This window comes from Trachemys scripta, chromosome 9, assembly GCF_013100865.1.
Source record: "Trachemys scripta elegans isolate TJP31775 chromosome 9, CAS_Tse_1.0, whole genome shotgun sequence".
NCBI classification, from domain to species: Eukaryota; Metazoa; Chordata; order Testudines; family Emydidae; genus Trachemys; species Trachemys scripta.
In genome coordinates this window covers 104,505,106-104,520,037 of record NC_048306.1, presented here as the reverse complement: position 1 = coordinate 104,520,037, position 14,932 = coordinate 104,505,106, and the positions used below count along the sequence as shown (strand labels likewise).

Below are 14,932 nucleotides of genomic sequence, written 5' to 3'. Positions count from 1 at the left end.
AGGAGCAAAGCCGGTTGGGGGCTGCAGCACAGCGTGGGGGAGTCAGGGGGGACTGGGGAGTGGCACGGCCGGGCCGGGGGCTGTGGAGGGGGTGGCTCCATGGGGTTGGGGGGGGGGGAGAGGAATGGCACCGTGCCACCGTCGTTAGTCAGTCTTTGGGCATCTGTGGTGGTGTGGTGCACAGGCGCCGACTCCGTGGGTGCTCCGGGGCTGGAGCACCCCCAGGGAAAAATTAGTGGGTGCTCTGCACCCACTGGCACCAGCTAACTGTTTATGGGGCCCGTGGGCCCCATCAGCTGTCTCGGGGGGCTGATCAGCAGTTTTTTTGCAGAGCCGGGAGCTGCCACCGACCAGCTGTTTCCGGGTCTGAGCTGCTGCGCGGATCAGCGTGGCCAAAACAGCTCTTTCCGGCAGTGCTGTTTAGCTGTTTTTTGGCCACCAGCCAATCAGCCACGGGGACTCTCCTCCTGGGGCAGGGGCTGAGTGACCCCACCCTCACCGGTGCCTCCCCGCCGCCTTCTCCTACCTGCTTCCCCTGGGCAGCAGGCTGCGTTCTGGGGCTCTGCAGCTGAGCAGCTCCCAGCCTCGCTTCAGCCTCTCACCCAACTAAAGGCAGCAGCAGCCGCAGGTAAGTGTATTTCAAAGGGGGTCTTCTTGGGGTGAGGGTGGCAGCGGGGACTGAAACCCCTTCCCAGGTGGCTGTGCTGAGAGCCAGCACCTGGCTGCTGGTGGGATGGCTGTCTGCATGGTAGGGGGTGGGACACACACACACACACCAGCTCTCTGCATCTGGCAGGGGGCTGAGTCAGAGGCATCTCCAAAAACATCCCCCGGACCCCCACAGCAGAGAGAGACTGAGAGTACCAGCCCCCGCTGGACAGCTGGACCGGGATAGGTGGGGGGGGGCATCTCCTGGGTTCCTGCGGGGTGCAGTCAGGACAGTCCCTAGCCATTTGGGTGCCCTACGCAGCCCCCCAAGCCTCCCCCCCCTCAGGGTCTGGGAGGCAGGGCCTGTGGGGGGGCACTTTGGGGGGCCCCACAGGCCCAGAGTGGCCCGGGGGATTAGCGGGGGGTCGGGAGCAGCCCGCTCCATTTCCCTCACTCCAGCCCCAAACGGTGAGTGCCTTTCTTTATTACAATTATTATTTACTTATTGTTTACTACAGTACCCACCTGCTGAAGTGAAAAAACGGATTGACAGAGCCAGAAGAGTACCCAGAAGTCACCTCCTACAAGACAGGCCCAACAAAGAAAATAACAGACCACCACTAGCCGTCACCTTCAGCCCCCAAGGGGTGGGGCTTAGGGAGGGGCAGAGCATCTAATTAGTGACTCTCTTAAGGCTATCCATGCGTCTCTGGTCCCTCTTAGTTGTCGAGCTCAGATGGTAACATTGCCTGAGGGTAGTGAGAGAACGGGTTATCGGTGAGGCGGGGGTGGGCGTGAGCCTGGCCAATAGGGGCAATCCCTGCCAAGATCTGAGCCCTTTCTCACACGCTCGTTAGAGCTCGATTTTATGCTGTTTGGGACCCCTCATTTGAGGAAAGCCTCTGGATGGCAAGTCCAACCGCTACCTCCTCTTGGTAAGAGTCGGTAACCAGCTTGGATAGCCGGGCGGATTGTGGAGGACGAGCCCACATCCCCTTGGGGTGTGGGATGGGGTTGGGCAGCCCCACATGGTCTCACATAGTTGCCCCCCTGGTAAGGGTAGCCTCCCCCAGGTACGGGTTAGTTTCCCCGAGGTACGGGTTAGTTTCCCCCTGAGAAGGGTATATCTTTTAATCATGGAAAAAAGTAATTTATATTTTTATACCGGAGTGGCGCTGGACTAGGTTAACAATGCCCCCACTGTCGGCTTCGATGCCCCGGCTGACAGTGTCAAATATATTAGGGGTGTGATTAGGGTCCCTGGACCTATGAATAAGACTGTGTGGACTGAGATGAAGTCTCAGGAGAATGAGAATCGAGTCCCCCCAGTGGAAAAGGGAGTGGAGGAAGAGGAGATTATAGATAAGGACCAAGGTGAGGAGATTTTACCTATGGTTTTTGCAAAGGACACTTTTCATAATTTATCTATGGACCATTTTAATGCAGATTTTGAGTATTTGAGTACATTCTTTGATCCGTATTTTAAAGAACCTGGACATTTTAACATTAATTCATTAATTTCTTTTAGTTTGAATAGGGATTTTAAAGATAGTACTGGCAATAATTTAAATACATCAAAAAGCAGCTCATGGAAAGATGGGGTTTTTTATTTAGAATATCCCGTTGATAATTGTAATTGTCCAATTTGCCCTCAGATTTTACCAGTATTTGGTGAGCCAGTGGCAGGAGGTGGGGACAGCGGGTAAGAGGCCAGGCAAGTGAGCTGGTGGTAGGGGAGGGGTGGCTGAAGAGGCAAGCAAGCAGGGGGCAGTGGTGGGGGGCAATTGGGAGAGAGGTTTTTCTGTTGCACGGGCAGCTGAAGAGGCAAGCGGGAAGGGAGGGGAGGAGGGGGAGCAAACATAAAAAAGGCGCCCCCCCTTGGCTCCTCCTCCGGCGGCCCTGCCGTGCCATCCCCGTGGCCCCCCCCCCCTCGCCGCCAGCCACGCCGCCCGCCACCAGCCTGCGCATCCCCCCCTGCTCCTCCGGCCGCTTTTGGAAAGCTTCCCCTGCACCCCGCTAGCTACACTACTGCCCTGACAGTCCCAAATGTTCAAGTAACTGCCCCAGGGTGGTAAAGAAAACTGGGTCATTAAGGCTTGACAGCCCCTGGGGGGAATCACTGCTAATCCCAGGACCAGACAGGCTGCTGTGTTTGGATCAGGGGTTCATGTGCCTGTTATCACTGCAGGACCTGCTTCCATGGAAAAGCCACCTTAGGAGGAACCTTAAATGTATATTTAGCTTCTTTCTATCTCGCAGTCAGAAGCAGCTGGCCCCACATGCACACACCCAGCTCTCTGGACTCAGTCCCACCACACTTTGGGAACCTGTGCAGCCGAGTCTGTCCCCAGCAGTGCAAAGGCAAAGTGAGGACAGGATCAAATCAAATGTCCATCCCCGCGTGAGAGGAGAGAACTATGACATACTGCACGTAAATCCAAACCACTTCATTAGCTGAAGAGTTAAACTGTATATTTTAGAGGAGCCCAATTAGCCCATCAACAAATCTCACTTACAAATACTCGACAGCTTCCCTAAAACCCCAAAGGCAGGCCAGTCTAGAAATGAACAGTTCAGGGATCCGACCCCACAGCCATATCATTCTTCCCTGTTCCTCACCATCCCCCCTGCCCTGCCCCCAAGAATCCTAGTCACATCCCACCCGATCCGGGCCCCCACCTCTTCCTCTGCAGAGCAGCCCTTGCCGCAGAGCCAGGTCTCAGCATAAGGGCAATTTAAATAATTTACACAGAGTCAGTGTTCTAAACATGACACAGGGCTTTGTGATTCCCCCAGCTCTCTGACTCAGCCAGGCACCTGGTGTTTGGGGCCAAGCCATTTTGGGGGTAGGAAGCTAGGAAAATGTTCAGAAAGGGAATGATGGATATTTGTGAAATACCTGAATTGCAAAACCCCTTTTCTGAAGGTTACCAAACCTCCCAGACAAATCCTACCTGGCCTAGGAGAGCTCAGGGGATCTGGTAATTTTTTGGAGAAGTTCCAGGGAAGTTAAAAATGGATCTTAGTTTTAAGTTAGGATCAGTCTGAACTATGGGGTGGCTACCACTGGCCCATTACATCCGGGTGAGCATCTCTATAGCAGCATTGGGCCTGATCTGGCTCCCATCCCCTCTCCAAGGATTGCAGCTGTCTGGAGGTGCTTGCCTTCCATGCCTTCCTTATTCACACCTCATTCATTCAACAGGACGATTGATTACAAACTGTGGGGAAGATCTTATTCTACTTCTAGCAAAAAAACATTTTTCTTTTACCTTAATTATACTACCTCAGGTGCCCGCTATAACATATTACCAAGGTTCAATGCAAAGTCATATAATAGTTATACAAAAATGCATAATGCAGAGATTTATCTACAACTGCATATTAGGGAGAACTGGACATGGAGATACAGTAGGGTGGCCTTCATCCATAGAGAATGCGGATAATGATGTATTAATGAGTCCGATCTCTGTGGATGAAATTAGGGAAGCGTTAAGGGAAATTCGAAAAGGTAGTGCCCCTGGCCCAGATAGAATAAAAGTGAGTAATTTATGGGATATTTTTAACCTAAACTCCTTAATTCTCACACAAATTTTTAATATATGGTATTTAAATGGACAGGTCCCTGATAATTTTAAGGAAAACAGAATGATTTTAATTCCAAAGACGCAAGATGAGGAGGAATTGAAGAAGTTAACCTCCTGGAGCCCATTAAGGATTGGGTCCGTTTGGATAAGAATCTATACTAAGATTTTAGCAAAAAGATTAATGGCGGCAATTAAAATATGTAGTAGGCAAAAAGGGGTTGTATCTGCCCCCGGTTCTGAGGAGAATATTGCCATTTTAGATAATTGGATAAAAGGAGCCAAACGTAATGGGGATGAAATAGCAATAGTATTTGTAGATTTGGCTAAAGCATTTGACTCTGTGGGGCATGGACATATAATAGCTGGCCTTAGAAGATTTGGTATAGATTAACATTTTATTGGAATTATAAGGGACTTATATGACAATTGTACCACGAGGGTGTGGGTGGGTGTCAAATATACTGAGTCTATTTTAATTAGGAGTGGGGTCAAACAGGGTGACCCCTTGTCCCCTATTTTATTTAATATCTCTATAGATCTCCTTTTAACTAGATTAGAATTAGAAGGGAGTGGTTTTTATGTTCAGGGTAATAGTGACACATCATTGGCTTTTGCCGATTACATGGCAATTTTAAGTAGTTCATATCAAGGGATGATAAAAAATCTGGGTATTTTAGAGGGTTTTTGTAATAATACTAATCTTCATATTAATGTGAAGAAAACAAAAGGTTTCCACATTTTAACTAAGTATAAAACTTATATAGTAAATCCTAAAGATAATTGGAAGATAGGGACTGAGGAAATTGAATACATCCAACCAGCGGATTTTGAAAAATATTTAGGTGCAAGAATAGATCCCTGGATAGGGGTGGGAAGGTTATTACTTAAGGAGAAATTGAAAGATTGGAGCGAGAGTTTAATTAAGGCCCCTTTGAAACCGGCTCAGAAACTACTGATTTTACAAACATTCATTTTACCAAGTCTATTTTATAATCTGCTTTTAATAGAACCCCCTTTTAATCTTTTAAATGATTTGGATATTTTAGTTAGAAAAATATTTAAACAAATTTTACATTTACCTCAGTGTACCACTGATGGACTATTTTATTCAAGAGGGAGGGACGGAGGTCTGGCACTCACAAAGTTTAGCATACAAATTCCAAATACGTTAGTTTGACAATGGAGGAGACATATTGTCTCAAGAGATAATTGGACAGATTTATCTTATCTATATGCGGGAGAAAATCTTATTGATAAGATATTGTTGTTTAGTGCAGCAACACCTCATCCTAGGAAATGGAGAGAGGAGGAATTTTTGAGATGGTCGGAGATGAGGTGCCAGGGAGTAGGGATAAAGTATTTTAAAAACGACATAATTAGTAATTTGATATTTAAAAATTCTAGTAAAATTTAATCTTCTGCACATATTGCAGCATTACAACTTAGAGCAAATATTTACCCTACTAGGGAGACCCTAGCAAGAGGAAGGTGGGGAGTAAATGCTTTTTGTAGGTGGTGTGGTAAGGTGCGGGAGACTATACCCCACATTTCTGGCCAATGCTATAAAACTAAGAATGCAAGGATCAAGAGACATAATAGAGTAGTATCTGCAGTTATAGATAAGGTAGTCAAACTAGGGTGGAAGGCAATAGTAGAACCCCATTTAAGAAACAGTAAGGGAGAGTTGAGAAAACCAACAGAGGGTCCTGTGGCACCTTTGAGACTTCTGTTAGTCTAAAAGGTGCCACAGGACCCTCTGTTGCTTTTTACAGATTCAGACTAACACGACTACCCCTCTGATACTTGAGAAAACCAGACATTATATTTACAAAAGAGGATATGGCGGTGGTGGTCGATGTCACAGTGCGGTGGGAGGACAATGCTGGAAGTTTGGAGCTAGCCCACAGAGAGAAGGTGACTTACTACCTCAAGTTAGAGGAAGAGATCAAAAATTTAACGGGAGGTAAAAATATCCACTTCTTTGGCTTCGTACTTGGAGCGCGTGGCAAGTGGAGCGAAGGAAACAATGATTTGCTACAAATCTTGGGAATTGATAGAGGTAAAAATTTTAAAGAGAGTATTTGTAGACTTGTTTTATATTCCACAGTCGACATGATGGCTATGTTCAGTGACTGGTAAAGATCCCGGAGTTCCCATTCCGTGTATCTTACTAAAACTAAATTTTAGCTATTTTGTTTCCATGTTTTAAAGTTTGGATTATAAGTTTTAATACCTTTATATCCATTGCTATTTACTATCTGTCCTTTTATAGAATGGTTTTAAATGCATATAATAAATGCTTAATAAATGGATTAAATTCTATTTTAAATTATTAGTTTATTTTTTAACTACTGAATTTGGATGCGGACTGGCCGCTTATAGTAACCAGGAAAGGGCAGGTAGTCACGCCTGTACATAAATAGCCAAATGCCTCATCATCTAATTAATGCGTCATCTCCAGCGCATCATCAAAGATCTACAACCTATCCTAAAAGATGATCCCTCACTCTCACAGATCTTGGGAGACAGACCTGTCCTCGTTTACAGACAGCCCCCCAACCTGAAGCAAATACTCACCAGCAACCACACACCACACAACAAAAACACTAACCCAGGAACCTATCCTTGCAACAAAGCCTGATGCCAACTCTGTCCATATATCTATTCAAGTGACACCGTCATAGGACCTAATCACATCAGCCATACCATCAGGGGCTCATTCACCTGCACATCTACCAATGTGATATATGCCATCATGTGCCAGCAATGCCCCTCTGCCATGTACACTGGCCAAACCGGACAGTCTCTATGCAAAAGAATAAATGGACACAAATCTGACATCAGGAATCATAACATTCAAAAACCAGTAGGAGAACACTTCAACCTCTCTGGCCATTCAGTACCAGATTTAAAGGTGGCAATTTTGCAACAGAAAAGCTTCAAAAACAGACTGCAACGAGAAACTGCTGAACTTGAATTGATATGCAAACTAGATACTATCAATTTAGGCTTAAATAGAGACTGGGAATGGCTGAGCCATTACACACACTGAATCTATTTCCCCCATGTTAAGTATCCTCACAGGGCTATCTTGATTATCACTACAAAAGTTTTTTTTCTCCTGCTGACAACAGTTCATCTTAATTAATTAGCCTCTTAGAGTGGGTTGGGCAACTCCCACCTTTTCATGTTCTCTGTATGTATATATATATCTCCTCACTATATGTTCCATTCTATGCGTCCGATGAAGAGGGCTGTTGGTCATGAAAGCTTATGCTCAAATAAATTTGTTACTCTCTAAGGTGCCACAAGTACTCCTGTTCTTTTTGTTTATCATTCCTTATGGAGATCACAGATTGGGAATCTACGATCTCTATAATATATTAATTTTGTTTAACGTTTAGACAAATTTAATACATTTATTTATGTAGTTTTAATTTTTATTCCAGTCTATTGAACAAGACCCTGCATTATAAATAGTATGAATTCTAAACGTCCGAGTGGGACAGAGTACCGTAAACGATAAAAACACGCTACAGTAGAAAATGAAAAATGTCAATGACAATGGGGAAATGGCTAGTGAAAAATGCATCAAACTATGGGAATACGCCAATAGCTGACGTCTCTGACATCATAAGTTCGGCACCGCTATCTAATAGTAACAATGAGAATTATACAACTTCAGAAATTATTGTTGTAATTGACCAGCAATTGGATCGTGAGGTTACAACTTCACCTTCAGTATCGATTACTGACAATGATGAGACACTCGACACGTTCAATATCATGACTAAAACTAATGTGAACAGCCGCGATCAGCAACATAATTCCTCTGCAAGGCAAATCATTGAAATCAATTTTAACGATCCATCATCTTGGCCCTGTATAGACGATAAAATAAGATGCCACCTTATTGAACATGGACCTGACCAGGGAAAATCTGCAGATTTCCGTGACTCAACATTGGAAGATGGAAGAAAATTTTCAGGAGACTGGTTTTGTAAAAAGCTTTTTAATAGTGAAACTGTAGAGCGTAATTGGCTTATTTACTTGGAAACCAGTAAGTTCATTTTTTGTTTTCCATGCATGTTATTCGATCAGCGCTTTACCAAACCTAATATTGCAAATCAGAAAGTAGGATTTAATGATTGGAACAATTTAAACCGTGTTGTGGAACATGAAAATTCAACCAATCATCGTGAAAATTTCTGTAAATGGAAATCCTTACAAAAGAGATTACTAAGCGGAGAATGTGTTGATGATGCACTACAAAAAGCTATTGAAACTGATAAACAAAAATGGAGACAAATTCTAAAAATAATTCTTGATGCCATGATGTTTTGCGCCAAAAACAATTTACCACCTAGAGAAGGGGTCAGCAACCTTTCAGAAGCGATGTGCCGAGTCTTCATTTATTCACTCTAATTTAAGGTGTCGTGTGCCACTAATACATTTTAAAGTTTTTAGAAGGTCTCTTTCTATAAGTCTATAATATATAACTAAACTATTGTTGCATGTAAAGTAAATAAGGTTTTTAAAATGTTTAAGAAGCTTCATTTAAAATTAAATTTAAATGCAGAGCCCCCCAGACCAGTGGCCAGGACCCAGGCAGAGTGAGTGCCACTGAAAATGAGCTCGCGTGCCGAAGGTGGCACACGTGCCATAGGTTGCCTACCCCTGACCTAGATGATTGTGTAGCAGTATAGAAAACCCTAATTCAGTAATAGTTCTTAATCTATTGGAATTTATAAATCATTATGATGTTCAACTAAGACAGCATATCATAACTTACAAAAAGTTTCAGTGAGTTATTTTTCACCAGCTATACAAAATGAATTTATTGGCTTACTAGCAAACCAAGTTCATAATGAAATTATATCCAAAATAAAAAAAGGCTAAATATTATTCTATCCTTCTGGACTGCACATCAGACATATCTGATCGAGAGCAAATGTCCCAGATTGTGAGATACGTGAGAATCGATAACAGAATTGTATCTAAAGAAGAAAGTTTCATAGACTTCATTGAAACCAAAGAAAAAATGGGAAGTGGATTAGCTGAAGAAATACCGTATTTTCCGGCGTATAAGACGACTTTTTAACCCAGGGAAATCTTCTCAAAAGTCGGGGGTCGTCTTATACGCCAGGTGTCGTCTTATAGGGCGGGTGCTGAAACTTCCGAGCTGGACTGGAGAATCTGCGGTCGCCGCATATGGTGGGGGGAGCTCAAAAACGGCCGCGGCCGCATCCCCGCCGTATGCGGCGACCGTATGAAAGCAGCAAGGGCGGCGCTGTACAAGTACGGTAGAAGAAAATCCACTCACCAGGATTCGTGGAAAGAAGTGACTTAACACGGTCCCGATGACGAGGTGAGGGGGCGCCTCACCGGGAAGGTGTAAGTGAAGGGCAGAGCAAGCTGCAGGCGTCCTGGATGCCCGGGGTATGGAAAAAAGAGATAGAGCGGCGCTGTGCCCAGAAAAACACGCCTCTTTCACCCGTCTGGCCCGCCCCTGTATCCTATTACCGTACCTCCTCCTCTGCCTCTCAGATCTCGCTCCTGAGGACTGCAGTGAAGCGGCGCAGGCGCGCATGTGTGAGATCTGAGAGGCAGAGAAGGAGGTAATAGGATACAAGGGCNTTCGCCAGTGGTTGAACAGGAAAAGGAAATCTATGCCTTTTGCAGTGCCAATGATTTGGAGAGAGCCAACAGATCATACCAGCAATTGTTACTTCTGCATGATGACTCCAGTTGGGAAAGGTGAGTCAAAGAAGAAAAAGTGGACTGTGCATTATCCAAACATCCCATCAGCTATATGCCCAGTACCCCACGGAGAAGGCCTGCCGGTTCCTGATGCACCAGAATCATTCTCACTTGAGTCAGATGAGGAAGAGGAAGAGGATGAAACTTCTGGTCCTGACAGTCATTGGAGCCTGGGAGGAAAAGTGTTCAGCATCCACCACTTGTTGAATGAAGGAAGATTTTGTTACCACCCTTACACATCAAGTTGGGTCTGATGAAGAACTTTGTCAAGGCCATTGACAAAACACAAGCAGCTTTCAAGTACCTCCGTGGAAAATTTCCAAGGTTAAGTGAAGCTAAGATAAAAAGGAAGGTGTCTTTGTGGTCCTCAGATTCGTGAACTTCTTCGAGATGATGCATTTGACCATGCACTGCGTGGCAAGGAAAAGAAGGCATGGAAAGGCTTCCAGTTAGTGGCAATAAATTTTCTCGGAAACAACAAGGCAGACCACTACAGGTTGTTGGTGGAAAACCTCCTCAAGGCATACAAAAGCCTTGGTTGCAACATGTCACTAAAGATACATTTTTTGTACTCTCATCTAGATTTTTTTCCACCGAACTGCGGAGCAGTGAGCGACGAGTACGGCGAGCGATTTCACCAGGACATTGCAACAATGGAGAAACGCTATCAGGGCAAATGGAGCCCATCAATGCTTGCAGACTATTGCTGGACCGTGACAAGAGATGCTCCATTTAATGAATACAAGAGACAAGCCAAGAAGCGCCGAGTAGACACTGAATAGGACTAAACTATGTACATAATAGTTTTTTGCCTTTTGTTTCATAATACATTTTATTTATATACCGTATTTTCCGGCGTATAAGATGACTTTTTAACCCAGGAAAATCTTCTCAAAAGTCGGGGGTCGTCTTATACGCCGGGTGTCGTCTTATAGGGCAGGTGCTGAAACTTCTGAGCCGGACTGGAGAATCTGCGGTCGCCGCAAATGGTGGGAGGAGCTCAAAAATGGCCGCGGCCGCATCCCCGCCCGATGACGAGGTGAGGGGGCGCCTCACCGGGAAGGTGTAAGTGAAGGGCGGAGCAAGCTGCTGGCGTCCGGGACGCCCGGGGTATGGAAAAAAGAGAGAGAGCGGCGCTGTGCCCAGAAAAACACGCCTCTTTCACCCGTCTGGCCCGCTCTTGTATCCTATTACCGTACCTCCTTCTCTGCCTCTCAGATCTCGCTCCTGAGGACTGCAGTGAAGCGGCGCAGGCGCACATGTGCGAGATCTGAGAGGCAGAGAAGGAGGTAATAGGATACAAGGGCGGGCCAGACGGGTGAAAGAGGCGTGTTTGCGCTACCGCTCTTGGAGACAGGGAGGGCTGGGCAGGCAGGGAGAGCTGACCAATCCAAGCAGGCTTTGTATACAACAACCAGCCAATCGCCGGTAAGGTACATCACTTGCCGTGATTGGCTGGTTGTTGTATACTGGGTACCACATACAGTACAGCACCAGTATCTGTACCTGTTCATACAGTATAGCACCAGTACATACAGTACAGTATACAAATGTCCAACAGTCAAAACCCCATCATGGCTCCACCAGCAAGAAGAAAGAAATATGAAGCCAGTTTCAAACTTAAAGTTGTAAACTTTGCCATGGAACATAATAACTGCGCTGCTGCAAGACAATATGGAGTAACAGAAAAGATGGTTCGGGACTGGAAAGCAAATGAAAAAGCATTAAAGAGTATGCCAAGGGGTAAGTGTGCATTAAGAAGAGGTACCCCACATTGGCCAGAACTCGAAAAACATGTAGCAGACATGGTGAATGAGCATTGCCAAAACGGTTATGTAGTGACACGAAATAAAATACGTTTGTTTGCACTTCAGTGGGCCAAATCTAACCCAGATCACAGCAACAGATTTAAGGCCACTGTATCCTGGTGTACTAGATTCATGGGAAGGCATAATATGGTACTGAGGCAAAAGACGAAAATTGCCCAAAAATTACCTGCACATCTTGATAGCAAAGTAAATAGTTTCCATCGATACGTAATACAACAGTGCACTAAACATGGCTATGTGTTAAGTAGTATTGGAAATATGGATGAAACTCCAATGAATTTTGATATGGTTGGAAATAAAACTATCCATCAAAAAGGTGAAAAAACAATTTTAATTAAAACAACAGGACATGAGAAGTCCAGTTTTACAGTGGTACTAGGATGCACAGCTGATGGCGCCAAACTGAGACCAATGATTATTTTTAAAAGAAAAACAATGCCGAAATTCAAGTTCCCTGTTGGTTGTTTTGTACATGTGAATGAAAAAGGCTGGATGGATGAAGAAGGGGTAAAGCTATGGCTTGATAATGTATGGAGCAGGCGACCAGGTGGACTTATTCAAAAATGTAGTCTACTGGTGTGGGATATGTTCAGGGCTCATTTAACTCCCAGCACCAAGCAAAGGCTTGCAAGACTAAACACAGATGCGGCAGTTATTCCTGCAGGATTGACATCGTTGGTACAGCCACTGGATGTGTGCCTAAACAAGCCATTTAAAGATCGCATTCGAGAACAGTGGAATGAATGGATGGTTAGCGGCGAAAAGTCATTCACAAAAGGAGGAAACATGCGTGCTCCACAGTTGGATGTTTTGTGCAAGTTTGTCATAAAAGCCTGGAATGATATTGATGCAGAAACAGTAATCAAGTCTTTCAAGAAGTGTGGCATATCAAATTCATTAGATGGTATGGAGGACGACTACTTGTGGCAAGATGAAGAGGAAGCCGAAGCTGAGACCACACCATCTGATACGGAATTCGATCCATACGATGACTGCCTTACTAATGTATCACAAGATGTCATTGATGTACTTATGATATCAGATGACGAACAGGAGGATTTTGAAGGCTTTTAAAGGGAAACTGTCATGCCAGCAAAACCTGTAAAAATACCATAGCTTGCAGTTATGATGGGCATTGCTAACTCGCCAGGGACTTGCCCGACACTTGCTCTCTCTCTATTGTTTGTTATCTTCCTCCTATCATCATCAGTTCCAGTTTGGTTGACAGCTTAGAAAACGAACAGCATGGCAGCTCCCATGGGTTTATTGTCTTATCCTTCCTTTCAGCTTTAGAGTGAATCAGGAAAAGTTTAATCCACTTGCACTGTTTTATGTTTACATGTTTGATGACAAACAGCCTTATGTTTATAAGTGACAGTTTTCCTGCTAAGTACCTGCATGTCATAAGCATTTGAATTAAAATTACCATATTGAAATCAAATCTGATGTTTTTTTAATTTTTATTTGGTGTGCGTTGGAAGAGGGGTAGTCTTATACGGCGAGTATATCCCAAACTATATTTTAACTGGAAAAGTTGGGGGGTCATCTTATATGCCCAGTCGTCTTATACGCTGGAAAATACGGTAACCCTTTTGCTGATTTTTAAAGTGTTACATAAATAGGACAGGTGAAATATTATCATGTAAAGCAACCATAAACACATGAAAAGACCTAGGTTTACAATTTATGATTAAAACTCTACTATCTATACAATATACATAGACATAAAATGTAAAAACTTAAATATCTTAGAAACAGTAGCCAATCAGTTGTTTTAATTGTCATATTTGAATTCAGCACATCAAAATACATAATAAATAGCACATTTTATCTCTGAAGCAGACGACTTCTCAAAAATTGTACACCAGTGTTAAGTGTATTTACAAAATCACTATTTCAGCCTGAAGCCTGGGAGTTTTGCCAGCACGAGCGTATTTTATGAGTGTGTGCATGAGCCCACGTGTCACGCACCACCAGTCCGATCTGATGAACACAGCGAATGTGGGGCGTTCGTCTCCACTGCCCCGGTGGGTCACGCACTGGCTGTGCAGTGAGGGGCAGACAGGAGGCTTATGTTCACACACACACACACACACACACACACACACACACACACCTCCCCCGGTACTGGAGTGCGCCTGCAGGGGCCACCGGGGGCAGGTAGAGCGTGAGACGCAGCCTGTGGCTGGCGGGATGACACCAGTGCCCCAAGCCCCACTGACAGTCTCTGGCTCACCTCCCATCACACCCTCCCTGCACAGTCTGCGGAGGAGGGGGGAAGCTGGAGGGACGATAGCAGAGGAGGTGGTGATGGCAGAGGAGGTCCAGGACAAGGACTGGTCAAGATAATTAAGGACCCTAGGTGGCACAGGAGGGCAGCTTTCCTGGTCAGATCCTCCCGGTCTCCCCAATTGGGGTGGGGGCCAGGAATGCAACAAGGGGGAATCGCTGACCCCCAGGGCCCCATGCCCATCCCTCTCTCCCTAACCCTCCCACCCTCCCCAATCTGAGGACACCCACTCCCCTGCCAGGCCCGTCACCCTCTCCTCATGCCCCACAGGATACGTGCTCATGGAGAACCCCCGAGGAGGGGCATTTGCAGCCACATTTGCCGAGGGGCTGGTGGATGGTGGGGGCAGGATGGATGGAGGGAGGGAGGGAGGGAGGGACGGAGGGAAAGCTGCCAGAGAAGGACCCACTCCCCCACTGCAGACAGAGAGCCCATGGGAGCCAGGTGACCAGGCCCTGCTGCCACTGGCTCCTGCATATCAGGCTGCCTCTTACCTTGGCTGCTGTGCCAGCTTCATAAAAGGCCTTGTCTGCGGGGATGAGCTCGGTGTGGCGCAGCAGGGAGATGGAGAGCTTGGCCGCCACCACATCCTGAGGGCAAAGATGCCTTGAGAGCCACCCGGAGCCAACACGTATGAGAAACAGTGACCCAGTCCAGATCCCCAGTGCCCAGTGTCTGAGTCCCGGAGATCCCTGCCCAGATCCCCAACGCCCAATGTCTGAGTCCCAGAGATCCCTGCCCAGATCCCCAACGCCCAGTGTCTGAGTCCCGGAGATCCCTGCCCAGATCCCCAGTGCCCAGTGTCTGAGTACCAGAGA

The 14,932-nt window shown here is 45.7% G+C and overlaps 1 protein-coding gene across 1 annotated transcript in view; it reads right to left on the bottom strand.

Annotated features, from left to right (window-relative positions):
* Positions 1–14,371: 14,371 nt before the first annotated feature.
* IFT172 (intraflagellar transport 172) overlaps positions 14,372–14,932 on the bottom strand; it is a gene marked incomplete in the record, with an annotated part of 97,426 nt that continues 96,865 nt past the window's right edge. The window contains 1 exon segment of the mRNA XM_034780556.1: positions 14,372–14,704. Within this exon segment, the coding sequence (XP_034636447.1) occupies positions 14,372–14,704 (333 nt within the window).